The 27,231-nt window shown below is 47.5% G+C and overlaps 1 protein-coding gene across 3 annotated transcripts in view; it reads left to right on the top strand.

Annotated features, from left to right (window-relative positions):
• The first annotated feature begins 21,600 nt into the window (after window positions 1-21,600).
• Window positions 21,601-27,231, top strand: part of sff (sugar-free frosting) — a 337,418-nt gene continuing 331,787 nt past the window's right edge. Inside the window, exon 1 of one of the 3 annotated variants that reach the window (XM_071664560.1) lies at window positions 21,601-21,955. In XM_071664560.1, the coding sequence (XP_071520661.1) occupies window positions 21,868-21,955 (88 nt within the window). In that variant the 5' untranslated portion in view covers window positions 21,601-21,867. The remainder of the gene's footprint in view (window positions 21,956-27,231) is intronic. The other 2 variants (XM_071664557.1, XM_071664558.1) reach the window with 2 other exon arrangements.

Raw genomic sequence — 27,231 nt, 5'->3', positions numbered from 1 at the left:
ACGCAGCGGCAGCAGCAGCAGCATCGCGCCCCAGGATCATTCTCCTGGCTGTCTGTTTCACACCCGGACATCGAACTCCGTACTCGAAGTACGCTCGCAAACCATCGGCCCAAGTAACGGTACCGTGTAAGATTCGACCAAAGATTATCATAATTTTTGAGATTTTTTTTTCATTTAGCTGTAAATCGATTGCTGAAGATTGAAGGGGCCGCTTTACTGTCTTGATAAAGCCTGAAGGAGCTGCTGCACTTTAGATAAAGCCTGAAGGGGTTGCTAAATAAAGCCTGAAGAGGCTGCTAGTCTTAGTAAAGCCTGAAGGGGCTGCTAGTCTTAGTAAAGCCTGAATGGACTGCTACACTGCCTTAGTAAAGCCTAAAGGGGCTGCTACAGTCTTAGTAAAGCCTGAAGTAACCGCTACACTGTCTCATTAAAGCCAGAAGAGCTTTGGTGAAGCCTGAGGGGACTGCTATATTGTCTTAATGAAGCCTGAATGAGCTGGTAAACCGTCTTGGTTAATCCTGATGGGGGTCGCTACATTGTCTTGGTGAAGCCCGAAGATCCTACCGTACTGTCTTGGTGAAGCCTGAAGATCCCACTGTACTGTCTTAGTGAAGCTTGAAGAGCCTGCTGTACACTCTTGGTGAAGCTTAAGTGGCCTGTTATATTGTCTTTTGGTGAAGCCTGAGTCAGCAGTGTCCTAACATCTTATCTCTCATGACTCTCGTATAGATGTTGGGTGTTATGACCCACAGTTCAGAGGGCTATATATTGCATGATCCTCGATCCACTCTTATGTGTGAATAACAAGGATCAGGCACTTCCACATTGTGCTGTTAACAGATAGTCTTGAGATGTCTCTCCAAGCTCATAACGGATAGTTTTGATATGTTCATTAAAGCTTATGATATAGATTGTTTTGATTTGTTCCTTAAAGCTTATAAGAGATAGTTTTAGCTCATCCTTTTAAGCTGATAGGCCCCTTAAAGTTACTAAGCCTCTTAATTGCCCAGGAACTTTTTCTTTCCTTTTTTGGCCTAGTTCTTAAAAATTGAGGTTAAAAATGGACCTGGAGAAGGGAATAAAGGCTTGAATGCCGGTTCCAAACTTCGAAGAGGTCTTCGAAGTGACTAAAGCATGAAATGTGCAGATGGCCTCAGGTGATGACGTGATGGTATGACACACGGGGTCGGATCCCCGCGTGACGTGACCCGCCCAGGAACAGTGTGTGTCTGGAGAAACGTGCTGGAGTCCAGACCGACAACAGAGATTGGCGTACTCGCGCGCAGGTCCGCGTGCACGTGCGTCAACGCGCACTTTGGGAGGGATGGGAAGGCGAAGCAGAGCGGAGGGGGGGGGGGGGGATGGTGGAGATGGTCATGTCTGTTGTCATCTTTCATTACAGCTGGACGGTATTATCATAGGAGGTGGCATGAGGTGCGTGACCGGTCCAAGCTGTTGACCTGCCCACACCTGGCGTTGACGCCGAACTCAGGTGGCGAGTGGACTTCGAACTCGGCCCACACCAGGCGCTGATCTCGACCGAAGTGGTGAGGGATGTGAACCTCGGTCAAGGCTCTACCGAGAGAGTCGCTGGAGTTTAAATTCGTATTGAAAACAAGCAATATATATATATATATATATATATATATATATATATATATATATATATATATATATATATATTGTGAGTGAGCTTGGGAAGGAGACCTGTGTGGGGAAGTACCAGGAGAGACTGTGTACAGAATGTAAAAAGGTGAGAACAATGGAAGTAAGGGGAGTGGGGGAGGAATGGGATGTATTTAGGGAATCAGTGATGGATTGCGCAAAAGATGCTTGTGGCATGAGAAGAGTGGGAGGTGGGCTGTTTAGAAAGGGTAGTGAGTGGTGGGATGAAGAAGTAAGAGTATTAGTGAAAGAGAAGAGAGAGGCATTTGGACGATTTTTGCAGGGAAAAAATGCAATTGAGTGGGAGAAGTATAAAAGAAAGAGACAGGAGGTCAAGAGAAAGGTGCAAGAGGTGAAAAAAAGGGCAAATGAGAGTTGGGGTGAGAGACTATCAGTAAATTTTAGGGAGAATAAAAAGATGTTCTGGAAGGAGGTAAATAGGGTGCGTAAGACAAGGGAGCAAATGGGAACTTCAGTGAAGGGCGTAAATGGGGAGGTGATAACAAGTAGTGGTGATGTGAGAAGGAGATGGAATGAGTATTTTGAAGGTTTGTTGAATGTGTCTGATGACAGAGTGGCAGATATAGGGTGTTTTGGTCGAGGTGGTGTGCAAAGTGAGAGGGTTAGGGAAAATGATTTGGTAAACAGAGAAGAGGTAGTAAAAGCTTTGCGGAAGATGAAAGCCGGCAAGGCAGCAGGTTTGGATGGTATTGCAGTGGAATTTATTAAAAAAGGGGGTGACTGTATTGTTGACTGGTTGGTAAGGTTATTTAATGTATGTATGACTCATGGTGAGGTGCCTGAGGATTGGCGGAATGCGTGCATAGTGCCATTGTACAAAGGCAAAGGGGATAAGAGTGAGTGCTCAAATTACAGAGGTATAAGTTTGTTGAGTATTCCTGGTAAATTATATGGGAGGGTATTGATTGAGAGGGTGAAGGCATGTACAGAGCATCAGATTGGGGAAGAGCAGTGCGGTTTCAGAAGTGGTAGAGGATGTGTGGATCAGGTGTTTGCTTTGAAGAATGTATGTGAGAAATACTTAGAAAAGCAAATGGATTTGTATGTAGCATTTATGGATCTGGAGAAGGCATATGATAGAGTTGATAGAGATGCTCTGTGGAAGGTATTAAGAATATATGGTGTGGGAGGCAAGTTGTTAGAAGCAGTGAAAAGTTTTTATCGAGGATGTAAGGCATGTGTACGTGTAGGAAGAGAGGAAAGTGATTGGTTCTCAGTGAATGTAGGTTTGCGGCAGGGGTGTGTGATGTCTCCATGGTTGTTTAATTTGTTTATGGATGGGGTTGTTAGGGAGGTGAATGCAAGAGTCCTGGAAAGAGGGGCAAGTATGAAGTCTGTTGGGGATGAGAGAGCCTGGGAAGTGAGTCAGTTGTTGTTCGCTGATGATACAGCGCTGGTGGCTGATTCATGTGAGAAACTGCAGAAGCTGGTGACTGAGTTTGGTAAAGTGTGTGGAAGAAGAAAGTTAAGAGTAAATGTGAATAAGAGCAAGGTTATTAGGTACAGTAGGGTTGAGGGTCAAGTCAATTGGGAGGTAAGTTTGAATGGAGAAAAACTGGAGGAAGTGAAGTGTTTTAGATATCTGGGAGTGGATCTGTCAGCGGATGGAACCATGGAAGCGGAAGTGGATCATAGGGTGGGGGAGGGGGCGAAAATTTTGGGAGCCTTGAAAAATGTGTGGAAGTCGAGAACATTATCTCGGAAAGCAAAAATGGGTATGTTTGAAGGAATAGTGGTTCCAACAATGTTGTATGGTTGCGAGGCGTGGGCTATGGATAGAGTTGTGCGCAGGAGGATGGATGTGCTGGAAATGAGATGTTTGAGGACAATGTGTGGTGTGAGGTGGTTTGATCGAGTAAGTAACGTAAGGGTAAGAGAGATGTGTGGAAATAAAAAGAGCGTGGTTGAGAGAGCAGAAGAGGGTGTTTTGAAATGGTTTGGGCACATGGAGAGAATGAGTGAGGAAAGATTGACCAAGAGGATATATGTGTCGGAGGTGGAGGGAACGAGGAGAAGAGGGAGACCAAATTGGAGGTGGAAAGATGGAGTGAAAAAGATTTTGTGTGATCGGGGCCTGAACATGCAGGAGGGTGTAAGGAGGGCAAGGAATAGAGTGAATTGGAGCGATGTGGTATACAGGGGTTGACGTGCTGTCAGTGGAGTGAATCAAGGCATGTGAGGCGTCTGGGGTGGACCATGGAAAGCTGTGTAGGTATGTATACACGTGTGTGGACATGTGTATGTACATGTGTATGGGGGGGGGGTTGGGCCATTTCTTTCGTCTGTTTCCTTGCGCTACCTCGCAGACGCGGGAGACAGCGACAAAGTATAAAAAAAAAAAAAAAAAAAAAATATATATATATATATATAGATGTTCTGGAAGGAGGTAAATAGGGTGCGTAAGACAAGGGAGCAAATGGGAACTTCAGTGAAGGGCGTAAATGGGGAGGTGATAACAAGTAGCGGTGATGTGAGAAGGAGATGGAATGAGTATTTTGAAGGTTTGTTGAATGTGTCTGATGACAGAGTGGCAGATATAGGGTGTTTTGGTCGAGGTGGTGTGCAAAGTGAGAGGGTTAGGGAAAATGATTTGGTAAACAGAGAAGAGGTAGTAAAAGCTTTGCGGAAGATGAAAGCCGGCAAGGCAGCAGGTTTGGATGGCATTGCAGTGGAATTTATTAAGAAAGGGGGTGACTGTATTGTTGACTGGTTGGTAAGGTTATTTAATGTATGTATGACTCATGGTGAGGTGCCTGAGGATTGGCGGAATGCGTGCATAGTGCCATTGTACAAAGGCAAAGGGGATAAGAGTGAGTGCTCAAATTACAGAGGTATAAGTTTGTTGAGTATTCCTGGTAAATTATATGGGAGGGTATTGATTGAGAGGGTGAAGGCATGTACAGAGCATCAGATTGGGGAAGAGCAGTGCGGTTTCAGAAGTGGTAGAGGATGTGTGGATCAGGTGTTTGCTTTGAAGAATGTATGTGAGAAATACTTAGAAAAGCAAATGGATTTGTATGTAGCATTTATGGATCTGGAGAAGGCATATGATAGAGTTGATAGAGATGCTCTGTGGAAGGTATTAAGAATATATGGTGTGGGAGGCAAGTTGTTAGAAGCAGTGAAAAGTTTTTATCGAGGATGTAAGGCATGTGTACGTGTAGGAAGAGAGGAAAGTGATTGGTTCTCAGTGAATGTAGGTTTGCGGCAGGGGTGTGTGATGTCTCCATGGTTGTTTAATTTGTTTATGGATGGGGTTGTAAGGGAGGTAAATGCAAGAGTCCTGGAAAGAGGGGCAAGTATGAAGTCTGTTGGGGATGAGAGAGCTTGGGAAGTGAGTCAGTTGTTGTTCGCTGATGATACAGCGCTGGTGGCTGATTCATGTGAGAAACTGCAGAAGCTGGTGACTGAGTTTGGTAAAGTGTGTGGAAGAAGAAAGTTGAGAGTAAATGTGAATAAGAGCAAGGTTATTAGGTACAGTAGGGGTGAGGGTCAAGTCAATTGGGAGGTGAGTTTGAATGGAGAAAAACTGGAGGAAGTGAAGTGTTTTAGATATCTGGGAGTGGATCTGTCAGCGGATGGAACCATGGAAGCGGAAGTGGATCATAGGGTGGGGGAGGGGGCGAAAATTTTGGGAGCCTTGAAAAATGTGTGGAAGTCGAGAACATTATCTCGGAAAGCAAAAATGGGTATGTTTGAGGGAATAGTGGTTCCAACAATGTTGTATGGTTGCGAGGCGTGGGCTATGGATAGAGATGTGCGCAGGAGGATGGATGTGCTGGAAATGAGATGTTTGAGGACAATGTGTGGTGTGAGGTGGTTTGATCGAGTAAGTAACGTAAGGGTAAGAGAGAGGTGTGGAAATAAAAAGAGCGTGGTTGAGAGAGCAGAAGAGGGTGTTTTGAAATGGTTTGGGCACATGGAGAGAATGAGTGAGGAGAGATTGACCAAGAGGATATATGTGTCGGAGGTGGAGGGAACGAGGAGAAGAGGGAGACCAAATTGGAGGTGGAAAGATGGAGTGAAAAAGATTTTGTGTGATCGGGGCCTGAACATGCAGGAGGGTGAAAGGAGGGCAAGAAATAGAGTGAATTGGAGTCATGTGGTATACAGGGGTTGACGTGCTGTCAGTGGATTGAAGCAAGGCATGTGAAGCGTCTGGGGTAAACCATGGAAAGCTGTGTAGGTATGTATATTTGCGTGTGTGGACGTGTGTATGTACATGTGTATGGGGGGGGGGGGCCATTTCTTTCGTCTGTTTCCTTGCGCTACCTCGCAAACGCGGGAGACAGCGACAAAGTATAAAAAAAAAAAAAAAAAAAAAATATATATATATATATATATATATATATATATATATATATATATATATATATATTTGTCTTGCTTTGTCGCTGTCTCCCGCGTTAGCGAGGTAGCGCAAGGAAACACGAAAGAATGGCTCAACCCACCACATACACATGTATATACATACACGTCCACATACGCAAATATACATACCTATACATCTCAATGTACACATATATATACACACACAGACATATACATATATACACATGTACATAATTCATACTGTCTGCCTTTATTTATTCCCATCGCCGTTGCGAGGCAGCGTCAAGAGCAGACGACTGAGCTTTAGAGGAAAAATTTCCTCACTTGTCTCCCTTCTCTGTTCGTCTTCTGGAAAAGTATAACAGGAGCGGCAAACCATGGAAAGGTGTGTGGGGCCTGGTTGTGGATGGGCAAGACAGATGAACTATAAGATTATCTTTATTTGTGAGATGTTTCTTTGGCCAGCTTCACCAACAGTGAGTACAATGTATAACACAAAAATCGCTTGAATAGAATCAATGTTTAATTCATAGTTATTCACATAATAGACATTCATCAGTCTTAAAGAGGTTTCACACACACACACACACACACACACACGAAAACAAAAGTACGTTAACTTGTATAAGCACAAAACTCTGAAATATAAAGGAAACAGCACAAATATGAACAGTGTGGCGTATGAACAGCCACAAACACAATATAAAACTCGTCAGTCAAATAGCTATATTCAACCATACTGGCCGCCGGGAAGTCCACAAGTTCATGCTACGCTTGGCTTTGGCTAGGCTTCGCTTGGCTTTGGCTAGGCTTCGCTCGATTTGGCTAGGCTTCGCCTGGCTTTGGCTAGGCTTTGCTTGGCTTTGGCTAGGCTTTGCTTTGCTTTCGCTAGGTTAGGCTTTGAGACCATGCAAGGACTGAATGAGCTTTGTTGTCGCAAATTATCATTCTGGTCAATTATCTTTAAAATAAAATCACCGTTCAATTGTTAACAGTTTTCAGTTGTGGCTGTGATTTTCTTCAATTGATAATAATTCTATAATAATTGGCTAAGATTATAATTTCTATCATTTATATCCTCAAAACTTAGTACAGACGCTGGTGCTCTACGTTTCGGTAAATAATAACGTTAATTTAAGTTTGATATTTCTGCTTGTTGAGTCTTTAATCTTTGAGTGTTTGCAGCGCGTCCGTCACATTTCACAGGTTTATTTCAAATCAGTGCTCCCCTTTAGTATGTGTATATGTAACCATTTTAGGTATTTAAACTCAAATTATATCAGTAATGTAAATATTCTTCTTATTTAAGTAATTTTGATTGTGTTTTACAGTTTTATAATTGATGAATATATATATATATATATATATATATATATATATATATATATATATATATATATATATATATATATATATATATATATATATATTGCATGTGTTGGCGGTTATGTATGTGGGAAGGTTGGGCCATTCTTTCGTCTGTTTCCTTGCGCTACCTCGCTAACGCGGGAGACAGCGACAGAGTATAATAGAAATAAATATTCATATATATATATATATATATATATATATATATATATATATATATATTTATATATATATATATATATATATATATATATATATATATATATATATATATATATATATATATATATATATATATATATATATATATATTTCTTTCGTCTGTTTCCTTGCGCTACCTCGCAAACGCGGGAGACAGCGACAAAGTATAAAAAAAAAAAAATATGTCTGTCTTACATGAAACTTTCAGAGTTAGAAATTATTGTACCATCAAATTAATCACATTGTTACCATTATGGTGGTCATCATAAAACTAGTGACGGGTGTCGGAAGGACAAATTTCATCCCTGCCATACCCAACTTCTTTCTCATATATATATATATATATATATATATATATATATATATATATATATATATATATATATATATATATATATATTTCTTTCTTTTTTTCGCCTCTGACCCCCTCCGTCCCCCACCGCAACTCCATCCTGAAGGAAGACAAACCCCGATTCCTTGTTTGCTAAAAATTCAGCTCGTGATCCAGGCAATCATCCCCGGCGGTGGCCGTCCCCAGACAATTCCCCTACCCATGTCCGCCCTGAACCCTGGCCCTGCTTCACGCGAGGTTGCCTACCCCCAATTCCCCACTCTCCTCCTCCACCCACCACCCCAAGTACGGGGCTTGAAGGCCGAAAAAGCTACTGCTGCTGCTGCTACTGCTGCTGCTGCTACTGCTGCTACCGCTGCTGCTGCTGCTGCTGCTACTACTGCTGCTGCTGCTGCTGCTGCTGCTGCTGCTGCTGCTGCCGGGCCTGGTTGACAGAGTCCTTCTGTTGCGCTGAGAATTGGGGTATTTCCCCCCCAAAACTCCTAGAGAGCTGATGGTCTGTCCGTAAGACGGAGGACCACCCGTCCACGACAGCCACACACGTAAGACGGGGGACCCGTCCATGCTACACACACACACGCACACACACACACACACACACACACACACACACACACACACACACAGACACGCGCGCGCGCGCGCGCAAAGTCACGGAGTAGGCCCCGAGCGAGACCTCAATCGTGTATATAGGTATAAGGTAATCACAGGTATACAGCAGGGGATTCACCCGGACGGTGTTGCTGTTTGACTCTCTCTCTCTCTCTCTCTCTCTCTCTCTCTCTCTCTCTCTCTCTCTCTCTCTCTCTCTCTCTTTCTCTTTCTCTCTCTCTCTCTCTCTCCTTTCCTCCGGGGAACGCTCTTGTTATCCTTCGTGCCTCCATCTAGTCTTCTCGTTGTTCTGAGAAGCATAGTCTAGTTCAGGCCTGGTGTAGGATATCCATAGCGTGAGTAAACATCTCCGTGCCGGTAGACGTGAAGGCTACTGTGATGTTTTTCTTTTCTTTTTCTTTTTTTATCCAGGAGAGACAGTTTGTTCTTTACCGTTCTCGTGATATGGGACTCTGCCGATAGGCTGGGGACGATGTCGATCGACGGTCAGGTCCTTCACACACACACACACACACACACACACACACACACACACAGACTCCTGAAGCTTATTTCCAGCCGGATGATAGTCATGTTGAGATTGTGTTTCGCTTTGTCCATCATCATTCATGTTTCAGACCAACTCTCGAGTTTGTTTCGGTCCCCTTGTCAGCTGAGGCCACTCGCCTCGCCTTTTTACTTCTTTCATAACCATTTGCATCATCTGTAAACATACACAGGCGAAGGAGGAAGAGCAGTGGTCGCAGAACCTCAGCCTGTGGCACTCCGTTGGTTATATCTCAACCCATCTGTAAAAGGCTCTTGTGACATGCGTCCTTTTGTTCCCTTCCACTGAAAAATTCTTCTGTCCATCGAAGAAGTTTCCTTCCTTATTTCTTACAGGTGTTCCAGCTTCTTGATCAGTCTGTCATTCGGTTCAGTGTCAAATGGTTTCTGTGAGTCCAGGTACAAACAGTCCACCCAGCCTTCCCTTTTCTACGAGAGAGAGAGCTCACTCTCTCGTAGAACTCTAAAAGGTTATTTTCACATGACCTACTTTCCCTAAAACCATGCTGTCTCTCACGTTGGAAATTTCTCCTCCATAGAAGGTCATCTGATTGCTTTCTAATAATCTTTTCCAGACCGTTACACAAGCTTTTTTTTTTTTTTGTGCCCCCGAGAACTGGCTGTGTCTGCGCTCCCCAACCCTCAGGTAGACTTTGCAATATTACTCGACAAGGTGTTGCGTCACATGATTACTGTGTGGCCTTTGGCAACTTAAGGGTGGGCCGTTTTGATAACTGTTTCTTTCCCTACACCTCGAAGCTTTGGAACTCTTTACCCTCTCGTGTCTTTCTCAATAACTGTGACCTAGACAGCACCTTTTAAAAAGACGGGTTTTTACACTTCCTCCAAAATTCGTCAATATTTTCCCTTGTTTCTTCCTTTTTTTCCCCCCTTTCATAAGCCCTTTTCTCCGTATTTCAGGTAAGCCCTGGCGTCGATGTGGACTCTTTGTCCGTGACTGGAGCCTCCAACGTAAAAAAAAAAAAGGAAAAAGAAAAAAGAAAAAGAAAAAGAAAATGGGTCGTGGAAACTGTTTGTAGGTCAGCGCCTGTTCTCAGTCCTCTTTCTTCCATGCAACCCGATGATTTCCCCCCTATTTCCATGGCCCTTGGCACATTGCCCATCCCCCAGCGGCGTCCTGTGAACATTAGCAATTGAAGCGGTTCATCCATCGTATCTGCGCACAGATGGAGCCGCCACGCTCACCGGTCATGCACCGTTCAAAAACTCACCCCACTTTACGTTGAGACCACCATCGTCTTATCCTTCGTATCCCGGCTCTCGTCATGGGACCTCTCTCTCTCTCTCTCTCTCTCTCTCTCTCTCTCTCTCTCTCTCTCTCTCTCTCTCTCTCTCTCTCTCTCTCTCTCTCTCTTCCTGCATATCTCTCCCCCAAGAATTGAGCGTCGAATCTCGGGCCGTTGGCCTGTATTGTGGTAGTTTCCCGCCTCCCCCTGAATGGACCAGAGGAGGAGGAGGAGGTGGTGGCTCTCCTCCTCCCCCTCCCTCGTGTGGAATAGTGATGATAAAGCGTTATCCACCTTATCATGTTAAGTGCATACACGTTCGTGTGGACTGGGAGGTAAGAGACATTCTTTAAGCGCGACGTTACGACTCTTGGATATGACGTTACGACCCTTGGATATGACGTGACGACCCTTGGATATGACGGTACGACCCTTGACCACGACGGTACGACCCTCGAATCTGACATAACGGCCCTTGAGCACGACGTTACGACCCTTGAGCACGACGTTACGACCCTCGAGCACACGACGTTACGACCCTTGAGCACGCACGACCTTACAACCGTTAGGTATGATATCATCCTGGGTCGGGTTTGATATCCCCAGGCCAGCATACCCAAACAAGCGTCGTGCCCGGCCTTGCACACTGGCTACTTCTTCTTAAGCTTCGGGCTGGAAATGGCTCTGGTTTACACCCACCCCTTGACTAAGCTGGGTAAGTGGTGGTGGTTCCTCCTCCCCCTCACCCACCCAGCGGCCCGGGCGCCATCCCGTCTCTGGACTAAGACGAGACCAGGAGCATTGTCCTTTGGCCTTGTTATGGGCGGCGGTAATGGTCGCGACGCGGACCTGCACAACCCCGGAGCGCCTCTACCGGCCAAAAGGGAAAGGACGATAGCGAGACCGGGGGGGGAAATGGGGGAGGAGTTGGGTGTGGCACCATTACAGGACGATTGTACTGGGGAGGGGAAGGAAAGGGAGAGGGATGGGGGGTGTGGGAGTTCAGTGATGGTCGTGGGTCGCGACCTTGGTTGGGGTGGATGATGGGGAGTAGGATGTAGGGGAGAATGGTTGTAGGATTGCCGTTGACGGGGGAGGATGGGTGGCGGGGTCTGCTGTAGTGGGGAGAATAGTAGGTCTGACATCGAGGGGGAGGAGAGTAATGGGTCTGCCAGGGGAGGGGAAGACTGTAGCAGGACTATCCTGAGGAAGCGCTGATATGCCGAGGGGACTACCAAGGGGACTATCTTGGGGAGGGTACTACCAAGGGGACTATCTTGGGGAGGGGACTACCAGGGGGACTATCTTGGGGAGGGTACTACCAAGGGGACTATCTTGGGGAGGGTACTACTAAGGGGACTATCTTGGGGATTGGACTACCAGGGGGACTATCTTGGGGAGGGGACTATGTTGGAGAGGGGACTACCAAAGGGACTATGTTAGGGAGGGGACTACCAAGGGGACTATCTTGGGGATCGGACTACCAAGAGGACAATCTTAGGAGGGGATTACCAAGGGGACTATCTTTGGGAGGGGACTATCTTGGGGAGGGGACTACCAAGGGGAATATCTTGGGGAGGGATCTGTCTCGGAGAGGGGATTATCATGGGAAGGGGGCCACTATGGGAAGGGGACTATCATGGAGAGGGAACTATTTTGGGGAGAGGACCATCATAGGAAGGGGACTACTATGGCGAAGGGACTATCTTGGGTGAAGGAACTATAATTTTAAGGGGACTAGCATGGGGAGGGACTATCATAGGAAGGGGACTAGCATGAGGAGAGGACTGTCAAGGGGATGGGACTTTTATGGGGAAGACAGGATGTAAGAGGCGACATCCATTGCACTGGCATTACCGTCACAGTATCTCGCTTCATATACATCTCTCATCTCCATACGTCTCTCCATAAGACTAGAAATCTACTTAGTCTCTTAATGTGGCGCTCCACTTTGCTTGTAAGTGATTGGTGTTCAACTGGTGAGTAAGTTTTAAAGGCTCTCCTCTACCATAAGTGTGGGGCTTGATTTGTTTTTAAGTGTGGGGTCGACTTGCCTGTAAGTGTGGGATGGGCTCGTCTATAAGTTGTGTATAAGTCTGAGGCTCACCCTATTTATAAGTGTGGTCTGAGGCTCACACTGTTTATAAGTGTCTTGCAAGTATCCAGGGTCGACTTGTCCTTAAGTATGGGACGTGGCTAGTCTACAAGACGTGGGGACTCAGCCTATGTATAAGTTCGAGAGTCGTGCCATCGTGGTCAGGGGTCGTACCAATGTGTTGAAAGGGGAGGTAATGAGAGGACGTATTGACCGGTGGTGGGCGGGGCCGAGCAGCGAATCGCCTCGGAGATGGGCTGAGGCTTAGCGTCGCCTTGCGGGATGTAGCGACGCTGTATCTCATTAACGATTCGGTAAACACAAAGCTTTTATTACGTTTTCCTTTGGGTGAATCTTTAATTTTTTTCAAATTCACTCTTTTTTTTTATCAGATTATATTAATTCCTTTACCCTCTTTTTTCAGCCCCTTCGCCTTTCTCTTGGCCTCCTGCCGCTTTCTCTTGTACGTCTCCCACTCACACGCACTAATTCCCTTTCAGTAACCCCCATACATTTCTATTTTCTCTTTTGATTGCAACTGCCCACATATCTCCCGTGAATCAAGCCAGGCGGTTTAAAAGAGGCTTACGTGCTGCTGGATTGAAAGTCCTCCCCTCCTGTGTTATTACTCTCAGAGAGAGGTAACAGAAGAGGGAACTGAATATATCTTCTATAGAACGGGAGAAGGCGAGCAGGTCCCAAAGAGAAAATAGAAAAAGAAAGTTTTAATATTATGTGAGTATAGATATCTATTTGCTAGCTGCATTTGGCGGGGGGCAGAGGAGGGGAGGTGATATGGACAGGTGTGTGTCTTGGTGATGAGAGAGAATCAGGAGGGTAAGAGTGGAATGGACGGACACACAATGGACAGGAGGGACGGCAAACACACGAATAGACAGGGCCTGGCGACCTCACTGACGAACAGAGGAAGCTGAAAACAGAAAGACGTGAGAATTGGAAGATGGATAAACTAACGAACAAATGTGTCATGAGAGAAATGGGTGCGTGTACAAATACGTGTACGAATGTGCAGACGGATGAACGGATGAACGGATGAACGAATGAAGACAGAAACGTACACTTGTACTGGTGGATGAACGGATGAACGGTCAAACGCACGAATTTGCCGACAGATGATCCGTAAAATGTACGAACGGACATGCGAACGAGGGCAACGAAACGCACGAATGGGCAACAAGGCAGACGAACGTACGCAGGGGCCAAGCACCTGCGCCAGCCTAGACCTAGAAGCTACAGGCAGTCAGTCAGTCACTCAGTCAGTTAGTCAGTCAGTCAGTCAGTCAATCAGTCAGACAGTCACTCAGTCAGTTAGTCAGTCACTCAGTCAGTTGGTCAGTCAGTCAGTCAGTGGTCGCGTCCCTATAAAATCGTCCCCGTGGACTCCTCCTGTGGAGCAGGAGCGAGTGGAACGCAACCCCGACTTGTGTCAGTGTGCTGGTTAGGCTGCACCAACAGGCCACCTGGCCCTTCCCTCCCTCCCCCTTAGTGTGGGGATTATTTAGAAGGCGTATTTATTTCCCTCAAGTCGTAGGAAGGAAGGAAGGAAGGAAGAAAGAAAAGAAGGAAGACTCGCTGGGAGAGATAAGGTACGCAAGAAGATAATGGATACCTTGCGAGGTGGTTTCTTTCGTAGTAGTGGTAGAGGGAGTAATTGGGTCGTCTCTGGGCGGGGGATCTTGTGTTGCGCTGAGCTGGTCTCAGGGTCGTCCCTGGAGGATGAGCAGTGCGGGTTCTTGGGGTCGCCCTTAGAGTGAACGCTTCACCAAGCGGCTATGGGGTCGATTTTATTGGCCGGGCATCGCACCATGCAGGCCTTGGGGCTCGTCCTTGGAGAGGTAGAGCACTGCACCAAGCGGGCCTTGTAGGGGGTCGTCCTTGGAAGAGAGAGAGAGAGAGAGAGAGAGAGAGAGAGAGAGAGAGAGAGAGAGAGAGAGAGAGAGAGAGAGCCATGCACCAAAGCAGGTCTTGAGGCCCTTCCCTCGGGTGAGGTGTGTGTGTGTGTGTGTGTGTGTGTGTGTGTGTGTGTGTGTGTGTGTAGCGCGCCAAGCAGGTCTTGAGGTCAGGGCCGCTCAGTCCGCTGGTCTGGCTGGTCTGGGCGGCTCCGCGGGTTGCACTTCGCTCTTGCACCAACTTGAACACAAAACCTCAGACAAAAAAAAAGAGATACTTTCTATTTTTACTTCCTCCTCGAACGCTGGGGCTGACAATACCAACAAACAATGGTGAGGTGGTCCCCTCCCAGCCCGCTTTGACCACCTTGCACAATAGACCACCGACCACCACAAAGACCAACTTGGCACAGAGGACCGTCCACCATACAGACCACCAGTCACAACAGACCGTGCACCACACAGACCACCTGTCACAGAGGACCGTCCACCATACAGACCACCTGTCACAGAGGACCGTCCACCGTACAGACCACCTGTCACAGAGGACCGTCCACCATACAGACCACCTGTCACAGAGGACCGTCCACCGTACAGACCACCTGTCACAGAGGACCGTCCACCTTACAGACCACTCGTCACAAGAGACCGTCCGCCACACAGACCACCTGTCACAATAGACCGTCCACCACACAGACCACTGGAGTGGCTCAACATTTTCAGGTGTGACAGTGACCAGACCGCGAGAAAAAGTAGACGTGTCATGTTTGGCGGGAGCAGGGAGAAGGGGGCGGCGCTGCCTGGGGTCGGTCATTTCCAGGAGACGCTGCTGCCCTTGGCGTCCTCATGCCTGCCCCGGGTGTGTTGGGGGACGGGGAGGGACGGGGGATTGGCTTGCCCACCCTCATCATCAACGTGCTTGACGTCAACGCTGCTTCGTTAGCTTTGATGAGGCTCCTGCTGTGTCCGCCTGGGGACCTCGGCTGACCTGGTATTAATACAGGAGGATTAGACCTCTGTTTTGCCAGCTCAGAATCAGCATCGGGGACGACCTCTCTGCCCATCCTCCCACTCCTTCCTCGCCTGAGAGAGAAAATGGGGTCAGCCAAAACCACCTGCAAAGTTGCTTCTGAACAAAATGGCCCAGTCACGTAAACTGGCGAGGAAGTGAGTGAGACCGGGGGGGAGAGAGAGGGGAGTGAGCCTCGTCGTCAGGTAAACAGGAGAGTCGATCTCCCTGGTCGTGGACAAGTTAGTGGGTTGTGAGGGTGTTTATGTTCGGCCCAGTGTGCCTGCCTGCCTGGCTGGTTGGCTGGCCAGTCACACACACACACACACACACACACACACACACACCTCCTCCTCCGCTGCCGCCACCACCACACTCACATTCTCTCATCTGTCGTGGAAAGTATCTGTAAGATTATCTTTCTCGTTGTTCCTCGACAGATACGCCAGCAGATACTTTAACATGCGATATATTTTTTTTTTTATGAAAGAAGATTCCTCGTATTGCGTCCATCGCTGCAGACATCTTGAGGCGTTGCAGGTAAGGGAAGAGGTCTCAAGTATTGTCATGGCCCCTCCAGGTTCACCTCGAGAGACGTATCTTTTATGTTGCAAAGCTCGCCCTCACACACACACACACACACACACACACACACACACACACACACACACACAAGGGGCAAAGAACAAGTGGCTCGACCCTGGTTATCATGGGCAGACTCAAGTGTGTGTGTGTGTTGGTGTGTGTGTGAGCTTTCCATGTTCGCTCAAGATGGAACACCAGCTGGAAGTCTTGGCTGGAACTATACGGATCGACGAGTGAAACTGGAAAACCTGGAAGAGAGTGAGCGATGAGGCTATTGCATGATACCGCCGTGGTGTGTGTGTGGGGGGGGTCGGCAGAACTAGGGGCCTTTGTGAAGGAAGGTGCAAGAGAGTTCTCAGGCGAAGGAAGGTGAATGGCGGATGTTTAGAAAAAGAACAAGGTGGTGGTGTTTGAGAGAGAGAGAGAGAGAGAGAGAGAGAGAGAGAGAGAGAGAGAGAGAGAGAGAGAGAGAGAGAGAGAGAGAGAGAGAGGGCAGCCGGCCTGAAACACGAGTGGGTGTGGTGGTGGGGGTAGCGGGGAGGTGGGTTTGAGGAGAGGGTGGAGTGTTGAGTTGATCCCAGCCTCTGGAAAGGGATGGTTGTCTGGACGAGCGAGTGAGGGAGGGGAGGAGTGCCTGTGAATGAGGCCGAAGGGAAGAAGAGAGCCGCCAGGGGTGAAGGCAGAAGAAGGCCCCCGGTAACGAAGGGTGGTACATGGGGGTGGTCCGTGAGAAGGATGCGTGAGGGAATCTCCCGAGCCATCCTGCAGGGACACTGTGGGCACATGACGTCGGGTGTATGCCCTCGACGCTGGTTCTGAGCTGCTGAAGTAAGGATGGACGGGCAGGAGGGAGGGAAGCCCAGCGACTGTCATGAAGAATATATTACCTTGGGAGGAAGAGCTTTCTCCCCCAGCCGTGGCAGTATAGGCCATCGCTCCTCCTGACTGGAAATTTTCCCAAATAAAATCCGGCCGTGTCTCCTACGTCCCTAATGATGCTATGCCAATGGACATGGCATTCACCATATTGCTGCCCCTCCCACGACAGTGAGGACTTCGACCAGATGGTCTCTTTCGTCTTGCACTTGACCAGGGCGCGGCGGTATGGCTTCAGCAGGACACGACGACACGCGAAGGTCCAGTTGGCATCAGAGAACGCCCAGGCTGTCTTAGAGAACCGTCCACTTGTAGATGTGGGGATGTTTGATGTTCATGACTGGATTCCAGGTGAGGGGGTGGTAGGAGGTGTGGTGGTGGTGTAGGTAGGATGGTGGAGGTGTGGTGGTGGTGTAGGTAGGGTGGTGGAGGGAGGTGTCGTGGTGGTGTAGGTAGGGTGGTGGAGGTGTGGTGGTGGTGTAGGTAGGATGGTGGTGTGGTGGTGGTGTAGGTAGGATGGTGGTGTGGTGGTGGTGTAGGTAGGGTGGTGGTGGTGCAGGTAGGATGGTGGAGGTATGGTGGTGGTGTAGGTAGGATGGTGGAGATGTGGTGGTGGTGTAGGTAGGATGGTGGAGTTGTGGTGGTGGTGCAGGTAGGATGGTGGAGGTGTGGTGGTGGTGTAGGTAGGATGGTGGAGGTGTGGTGGTGGTGTAGGTAGGATGGTGGAGGTGTGGTGGTGGTGTAGGTAGGATGGTGGAGATGTGTTGGTGGTGTAGGTAGGGTGGTGGAGGGAGGTGTCGTGGTGGTGTAGGTAGGATGGTGGAGATGTGGTGGTGGTGTAGGTAGGATGGTGGAGGTGTGGTGGTGGTGTAGGTAGGGTGGTGGAGGGAGGTGTCGTGGTGGTGTAGGTAGGATGGTGGAGGTGTCGTGGTGGTGTAGGTAGGATGGTGGAGATGTGGTGGTGGTGTAGGTAGGGTGGTGGAGGGAGATGTCGTGGTGGTGTTGTCGTGGATGGTGGTGGTGATAATGGTGGCAGGTTGGTTGTGGTGGTTGGTGGTGTCAGCGGCGGCGATGACGGTGTCAGGGATGATGATGGTGTGATGGTAGTAGCGATGGTGGTCGATTGTGGTAGTGATGGTGGTAGGGAAGCAGAGCTGCTGTCGTGGTAATGACCTCAGTGATGGTTGTAGGTCATCATGACTGGTCATGATGACCTGGTGGGCACCATGTTCGTCCTGTGCCACAAATGTTCTCATACGCGAGGTTCCGGTTTTCTTTCTACCCTCTGTACCATGAAAAATGTACAAGCTTCATTTTATATGAATAAAGAAATATTTGTCATTATTATTGTTATTATTATTATTTATTCTTTATTATTTATTATTATTATTATTATTATTATTATTATTATTATTAACATTAGTGTTATTATTATTATTATTATTATTATTATTATTATTATTATTATTATTATTAACATTATTATTATTATTATTATTATTATTATTATTATTATTATTATTATTATTATTATTATTAACATTAGTGTTATTATTATTATTATTATTATTATTATTATTATTATTATTATTATTTTATTTTTATTTTATTTTGCGCTGTCGCTGTCTCCCGCGTTTGCGAGGTAGCGCAAGGATACAGACGAAAGAAAATGGCCCAACCCACCCCCATACACATGTATATACATACATGTCCACACACGCAAATATACATACCCATACATCTCAATGTACACATATATATACACACACAGACATATACATATATACACATGCACACAATTCACACTGTCTGCCCTTATTCATTCCCATCGCCACCTCGCCACACATGGAATAACATCCCCCTCCCCCCTCATGTGTGCGAGGTAGCGCTAGGAAAAGACAACAAAGGCCCCATTCGTTCACACTCAGTCTCTAGCCGTCATGCAATAATGCCCGAAAAACCAGCTCCCTTTCCACATCTAGGCCCCACAGACTTTCCATGGTTTATCCCAGACGCTTCACATGCCCTGATTATTATTATTATTATTATTATTATTATTATTATTATTATTATTAACATTAGTGTTATTATTATTATTATTATCATTATTATTATTATTATTATTATTATTATTATTATTATTATTATTAACATTATTGTTATTATTATTATTATTATTATTATTATTATTATTATTATTATTATTATTATTATTATTATTACTATTATTATAATTATTATTATTATTATTATTATTATTATTATTATTATTATTATTATTATTATCATTATTATTATTACTATTATTATAATTATTATTATTATTATTATTATTATTATTATTATTATTATTATTATTATTATTATTATTATTATTACTATTATTATTGTTATTATTATTATTATTATTATTATTATTATTATTATTATTATTATTATTATTATTATTACTATTATTATAATTATTATTATTATTATTATTATTATTATTATTATTATTATTATTATTATTATTATTATTATTATTATTACAATTATTATTATTGTTATTATTATTATTATTATTATTGTTATTATTATTATTATTATTATTATTATTATTATTATTATTATTATTATTATTATTATCATAACCAAAATACAGCTCATGGTTGTGGTGATGGAGGTGTGGTGATAATGATGATGATGATGATGATGATGATGATGATGCTTATGGTAGTAGTGATGTTGTAAGGCAGGGGGGGGTTCATTGCTGCTGGTGGCAGTGGTGGGGTTGATGTTGGTAGTGTGTGGTGGTGGTGGTGGCTGTGGTGGTGGAGGTGGTGGTGGTGATTGTGGCTGTGTTGGTGGTGGTGATGGTGGCGGCTGTGGTGATGATGGTGGTGGTGGTGGTGGTGGTGGTGATGGTGGTGGCTGTGGTGGTGGTGGTGGTGGTGGTGGTCATGATGGAGGTGCTGGTGATGATATTCTTGATCATGGCATTTAAGAGTTTCTGTGGTGAACCTGGTTGTGGTGTCGATGGTGGTAGTATTGATGGAGGTAGCTGTGACGGTGTGGTGTGGTAGGGTATGGTGTAATAGGGAGTGATGTGGTGGACTGTGATGTGGTAAGGTGTGGTGTTACTTTTTTTTGCGGCAGGGTGTGGTATGGTGTGATGGACGTGTTATGGTATGGGTGTGGCAGAGTGTGATGTGGTGTGGCAGTGTATGTGGTGTTGTAAGGTGTGGTGTGGTAGGGTGTTTTGTGGCAGGGTTTGGTGCAGCATGATGTGGTGTGGTGGACTGGGATAAAGCAAGGTGTTGCAGGGTGTGGCGTGATGTTGCAGGGTGTGGTGTGATGTTGCAGGGTGTGGCGTGATGTTGCAGGGTGTGGCGTGATGTTGCAGGGTGTAGCGTGATGTTGCTGGGTGTGGTGTGGCTGAGTGTGGTGGGAGTGGGTTTGATGTAGCATGGTATGACGTTGAGGACTCTAGTGTGGCAGGATGTGGTGTGGCATTGTATGTGATGTGGTGGGCTGTGGGGAGGAAGGGTGTGTTGTGGTGTGACAGGGTATGGTGTAATAGGGTGCGGTGCGGTGGACTGTGGGGAGGAAGGGTGTGTTGTTGTGTGGCAGGGTATGGTGAGATAGGGTGCGGTGCGGTGGACTGTGTTGTGCTTTGGTTATGATGCGGCAGGGTGTGGTGTATCAGGTTGTGGTGTTGTGGACTGAGGTATGACATGGTTATGTTCGACTGTGGTGTGGCAGGGACTGGTGTGCTTTGGCAAGGTGAGATGAGGCAGGGTGTACTGTGGTGTGGTAGGATTCGGTGTGGTATGCTTCGTTAGGGTGTGGTGTGGCATGGTGTGGTGTCAGAGTGTGGTGTGGTGCAGGAGGGTGTAGTGTGGTGTGGTGTAGAAGTGTGTGGTGTGGTGCAGGAGGGTACAGTGTGGTGTGGTGGAGGAAGGTGTAGTTTGGTGTGGTGCGGGAGGGTTTAGTGTGGTTGGGTATGGTATGGTTGGGGGGCGTACTGTGGTGGGGTATGGTGTGGTGCAGGAGGGTGTTGTGTGGTGCAGGAGGGTGTTGTGTGGTGCAGGAGGGTGTTGTGTGGTGCAGGAGGGTGTGGTGTGGTGCAGGAGGGTGTTGTGTGGTGCAGGAGGGTATTGTGTGGTGCAGGAGGGTGTGGTGTGGTGCAGGAGGGTGTGGTGTGGTGAGGGTAACAGCGGTGGGTGTGAGTCATCGGTGGCAGGACCTGGACTCCTGCCGACGGTGGCGCGGCCGAGTGGTCCCGGGCCGGCCCTGCTCGGCCGGTCCTGGGAGTTCGCAACCAAACTTTCTGGGCGAGTCATGAGGACCTGCCCCAAGTTTACACATGATCATGATCCAGGAATGTACTCTCGACGAATCCCGAAGACGACCACCCCGCCATCGGGTGGTGATCATGGAGTGTCTGGACGGCGTGGTTGATCTCAGGAAACCGTCCGTGTGTGTGTGTGTGGTGATGCCACTGTGGCGTGGAAGAGGCCGTCCCTCAGGCGTGTGTCGCCCTTCGACGCTGTTATTTATTAAGGAGGCGAAACCAACTCTATTGCCAACTGGGTAATGAGAGGATTTTACTCCGGTGGTGAGCATGTGTACCCGCCAGCGGCCCTGAGGGTGGCTAGGGGGGGAAGGGTGAGGGCTTGCTGCTGCCTCTGCCGCCGCTTTGGGTACTCCAGGAAGGCGAGGGGGTGGCTGGGTGTGTGGCGAGTGGTGTCCCTGGAGACGGTGTGAGCGGCGAGTGAGGTGAGGTGAGAGGGCAGGTGAGGGCAGCGGCTGCAGGAGGACCCGGGCTGGAGTGAGTGTGGTCGGGGAAGGAGTGTGGTGGTAGAGGCAAGAGAGCCATGCCTGGAGAGGTCTATTGATCGCGCACGGGAGCCGTGTTGTCGTGCGCACTGCGGCCGCGCCAGGCTGCCCGCCCACCCCTAGTTCCAACATGGCGGTCGAGTGTGCGGGGGAGCGCTCGCGGGCTCTCGCTAGTGTTAGCTAAGCAGTTTGATGTGCTCTCGGATTACTTACCTGACTCCTCCACCATGCAGAAGGAGAACAGTCATACGCCAGACAACCATCAGTATGTCGGGCCCTACAGGCTGGAGAAGACCCTGGGCAAGGGGCAGACTGGTAAGTCCCAGCTCACACCGCGCCCGCCCGCCCCTTACTTCTCAACACCAACTTTCGGGCGGGAGCGCCAAAGAAAACGAAGTCCACTGTTTTGTTTCTACGCTAATGTAAGGAGGGCAATTATGTGTCGTGTATCACATGTCCCGGAAATCCCGAAGTTCGAGACACGGAGACGAGTTCAGTTTGGTGGACGGACGACTCCGTGAGATCCGTGATGTTTTGACTGGTACTAGAAGAAGCTTTATCGCCTGTCTCTGGAAATACAGTGAAAGAGGAGGCGAGGATAAGTATATATATAGTGTGCGTTTGTGTGTGTATGTGCGTTTGTGTGTGTGTGTGTGTGTGTGTGTGTGTGTGTGTGTGGTGCGGATGTGGTGGTGGTGGTGGTGGTGGTAGCCGGGATCCACTGCGGCACCCACCTACTCACCTCACCCCACTTAATCCTTCCAGTTATAGACGTATTTCATCAACCCGAGGTAGCGTTCCCAGGGGCCCCCTCCCCATCAGTTATGCAATACCAATCATCCGTCCGTCATGAGAATTGTCATGGAAATGTAACGGGTCGTAAATAATTGTTGCACAAGAGGAACCCGCGACCGTTCCAGGAGGAACGATTGCAGACCACGTCACGAGACGTTGGTATCAGTGTGGTGATCGTGCAAGTACCGCCCGACCAAGGAAAGGATATTATGATGCTACATTCCCGCGTGGTAGGAGGAGCCCTCCCTACTCACGCCACCGCACGTGGGTCGCCTCCACGGCTGCTGGGGATGCTCCTGCTCTGCAGGAGAGAGAGAGTGAGTGAGAGAGAGAGAGTGAGAGAGGGGGAGAGGGTCGGTCGGGCGGGCTCAGGGGAGAGGGGGGCGACGGACTGGATGGTGACACGGAGAAAGAGAGGAACCTCACGTAGCGGACGTCGTACCTACAGGTTCATGGTGGTGCCCCCTCCGCCCCACCTCGTCCCTCAGCACGGAAACCTTACGACCAGGCTGACGGCCGCCATGACTCAAGGCAGAGTCAGCTACTCTGACCCGAGTGATGACATAAGGGTGAGTCGGAAACCGTGACTTGGACGATGGAGAGAGCCAGTGGATGAACCGTGACGGGAAGAGACGGGGAACCTTACTAAAGTCCCTGGAGGGACGGGGGGAAGGACAGGGCACGTTCCGTCAGGAAATGCATGCCACCTGGTCGGTGACAGAAGCAAGACAGTCACTTTAAAACTCTGGACAGCGGGACAAGGAGAGACGGGAACTATATAACAGTGAATACTGACTGGCATGAGGCAAGTGAGACAATGTAACGTGAGTGATGAAGTGAAAGAGGGGGTGGGGTGAGGAGAGGGGAGGGGCGCACACTCATGAACTGTGACGATGTCTTGGAGCGAGTGAGGGAGCTGTGAGTTGGATGATGACCAACTTAAGGTCATGCAGGTACTGTAACCCAGATGATTATTCATTCAGTTGACGATGACCCAGTCTGCCGTCAGCATTTAGATAAGCAAACATACTGGGAATATAAAGTGGGTAGAAGGCCAATTGATTAACCTGACCAGTTGGAACTCGTGAGCTTATGACGCATTGTGAGGAACTAGCCAGGAACTCCAGCATGGAGATCAACATAGGAACTAGCCAGGAACTCCAGCATGGAGATCAACATAGGAACTAACCAGGAAGTTCAGCATGGAGATCAACATAGGAAGAGCCAGGAACTTCAACATGGACTTCAACATAGGAACTAATCAGGAACTTCAGCATGGAGATCAACATAGGAAGATTCAGGAACTTCAACATGGACATCAACATACAGAGGGCCAGGAACTTCAATATGGAGATCAACACCAGAAATGCCACGAACTTCAACATGGACATCAACATACACAGGACCATGAACTTTAACATGGCCGTCAGCATAGAGTGTGTTAGGGAATTCAGCATGTCTTTCAACAGAGAGAGGGTCAGGAACTTCATCACGGATTTAAAGATAGAGAGGGCCAGGAACTTCAGCATGGATTTAAAGATAGAGAAGGCCAGGAACTTCATCATGGATTTAAAGATAGAGAGGGCCAGGAACTTCAGAACGTTGACCTGGGGTTTAGGAAACTTCACCACGTTGACCTAGTGGTCAGGAAACTTCACCACGGACGTTAGTTTGGGCAAGTAAGTGTCGGACGACCTGACCAGGGCCAGGAGGACGACCCACAGTGGCAGGGGAGCAAGAGGAGGAGGAGGAGGAGGTGGAGGTCGTTGTTCTTGACAAAGGTTCTTGGCAGAGGGCGTCACTGAACACGCCCCTTTGTTTATATTCTTAGCGAGACCATGTTGACATCAGGCAAGTCCCCGAAATCAAAGGGAAGTAAGAGAGAGAGAGAGAGAGAGAGAGAGAGAGAGAGAGAGAGAGAGAGAGAGAGAGAGAGAGAGAGAGAGAGAGAGAGATCTTTCCCTAAGACATCCCTCTCCCTGTCCAAGAAATGAGCGCCCCTCCTCACACGCAGGAAATACCTGCCTGTTAAAGAGAGAAAAGAGAGATATTCCTTTCTTCTCCTGAAAGAGATTCCTGTCGTCCCCATGCAAGAATTCCTCCGAGACCTGGTGTAAGAAATGCTTGCAATAATCCCTTGCGTCTCATGAAGGATATATATATATATATATATATATATATATATATATATATATATATATATATATATATATATATATATATATATATATATATATATATATATATATATATATATATATATATTCTCCTGCCTTCCCCTGGGGAAAGGGGTTGTTTAGCTCCCACACACACACACACACACACACACACACACCTCGTCGGACCAAGAGTGAAAGGCTTCCATGCACAAGTACCTGAGCCCCTTGGGACGGGAGGAGGGGAAGGGGGGGGGGTGGGTGACAGGTTACCTGGGAACGCGTCCCGGGTACACGGGAGGAAGGGGTAGCTGGTGACAGGTTACCTGGGAGTACGTCTCGGGTACACGGGAGGACGGGGTAGGTGGTGACAATGTTACTTGGGAGCACGACCCAGGTACGTGGGAGGGGAGGGTGTAGTAACAGGTTACCAGGCAGCACACGCCCCTGAAGTACGTGGGAGGTGGTGACAGGTTACCTGGGAGCACCTCCCAGGTGACCTGGGGCTTCATACAGCAACAGCTTTAAGCTGGGATAATAGGAGTGTAAATTTATGCGTAACTTTACGCTTGTCTGGGGTTACCAGTGAGGCTCTTGACGGAGGGGTAACTCACCACAAGAGCTGCCTTGACGTGGATGCGGCCAGAAGTAACTGGTACTTGACGTGGGTGTGCGAGGTCACGACCTCAGGTGTTAAGATGTTACCGCCTGGGTGTGGGATGTCCCTTGACGTGGGTGTGGGATGTCCCTTGACGTGGGTGTGGGATGTTACTTGACGTGGGTGTGGGATATCCCTTGACGTGGGTGTGGGATATCCCTTGACGTTGGTGTGCGATGTTGCTTGACGTGGGTGTGGGATGTCCCTTGACGTGGGTGTGGGACGTTCCTTGACGTGGGTTTGGGATGTCCCTTGACGTGGGTGTGGGACGTTCCTTGACGTGGGTGTGGGATGTCCCTTGACGTGGGTGTGGAATGTTCCTTGACGTGGGTGTGGGATGTCACTTTACGTGAGTACGTAGATGTGGGATACCTCTTTACGCGGGTGTGGGATGTCACTTGATGTGGGTGTGAGATGTCACCTGACGTGGGTGTGGGTGGACGCTTGACATGGGTGTAGCTTTAATCGTCTGTCACTTTCTTGAGCGGAACTTCAAGTGGATGTGACCTTTTTCGGGCAAACTTTTTACGACAGCGCAACTTTAAGTTCACCTGACGTAACTGTAAGTGATGTCACTCTCCTCGGGCGTAACTTTGGGTGACGTCACTTTGATTAGGTGCATCTGTATGTGATGTCACGTAGGTGTGAGTGTAGGTGATGTCACATTATCAGGTGTAGATGTAGGTGATGTCACATTATCATTGGTATATGTGGGTGATGTCACATTATCAGGTGTATGTGTAGGTGATGTCACATTATCAGGTGTATATATGTAGGTGATGTCACATTATCAGGTGTATATTTAGGTGATGTCACATTATCAGGTGTAGGTGTAGGCGATGTCACATAATCAAGTGTATATGTAGGTGATGTCATGTGTCTATAGTTGTAGATGATGTCGCTTAAATGTACTTGTAGCCGATGTCACTTTACTTAGGCGAAGGTGCACCTGTAGGTGATGTCACTTAAGTGTAGCAGGAACAGTGTCACTACTTTATGTAGATATAGTTGTAGGGGATGTCCCATGGGAGACAATTTAGAGAATGTCACTTTGCATCTGTGGAAATGTAGTGGATGTCACTGTAATTTAGTGTTAGTGGAAGGATGTCACTTTAAATGCAATGGAGGTCGGTTCATTGTCACAGCAGAGGATGTCACTTTGTCTGTACTAGTTGTCATTAGGTGTAATTACAGAAGATGTCAGCTTATTGTAGCTGCAGAGGACATCACTTTATGTAGATGTCACAAGTCTAACTTTAGGGGTTTCATTTGGGTGTAACTTTAGGGATGTCACTTGGGTGTCACGTTAGGGATGTCACTTGGGTGTAACTTTAAAGGATGTTACTTGAGTGAAGCTGGTTAGTGATGTTACTTTATTTGGATGTAATCGTATGGGACATCACTCAGGTGTAGATGTAAGGGATGTCATTTGAGTGTAATTGGAGGGGGATGCAAGTTCTCGGGTGTATTTGTGGGGATGTCACTATTTTGATTGAACTCCTGGGGACGTCACTTTAGCGTCACTGGGGTTTGTCACGACTTGAAGTAAGTGTGGGAGATGTCACTTGGGTATAACTGGAAAGGGGGATGTCACTTGGCTGTAACCATAGGTGATGTCACTGTACCTGGGTACAGCTGTGATGATGTCACTTGGCTTTAGCGTAACTGTGTAACTGTAAGGATGTCAGTTTACTGAATGTACCTTTAGGGGCATCACTTTCCTTAAGCATAAGTGTAAGGGATGTCACGCGTGTAACTGCAGGGATGTTACTTTGATAGTGTTGTAAGGGATGTCCCTATATGGGTTGTCACTTCACTTAGTTGTAGCTACAGGGGGACATCACTCGAGCGTAAGTGGTATTACTTAGGTCTAACTTAAGGGGGATGTGACCTGAATATAACTGTAGAGGATGTCACTTGGGTGTACCTGTAGCAGATGTCACTGTATGCAAGTGTAACTTTAGGGGATGTCTCTTCCTGGA

The sequence above is a fragment of the Panulirus ornatus genome, chromosome 9, assembly GCF_036320965.1.
Source record: "Panulirus ornatus isolate Po-2019 chromosome 9, ASM3632096v1, whole genome shotgun sequence".
Classification (NCBI taxonomy): domain Eukaryota; kingdom Metazoa; phylum Arthropoda; class Malacostraca; order Decapoda; family Palinuridae; genus Panulirus; species Panulirus ornatus.
The sequence above is the reverse complement of the archived record's forward strand: the minus strand, read 5'-3'. Positions and strand labels throughout refer to the sequence as shown.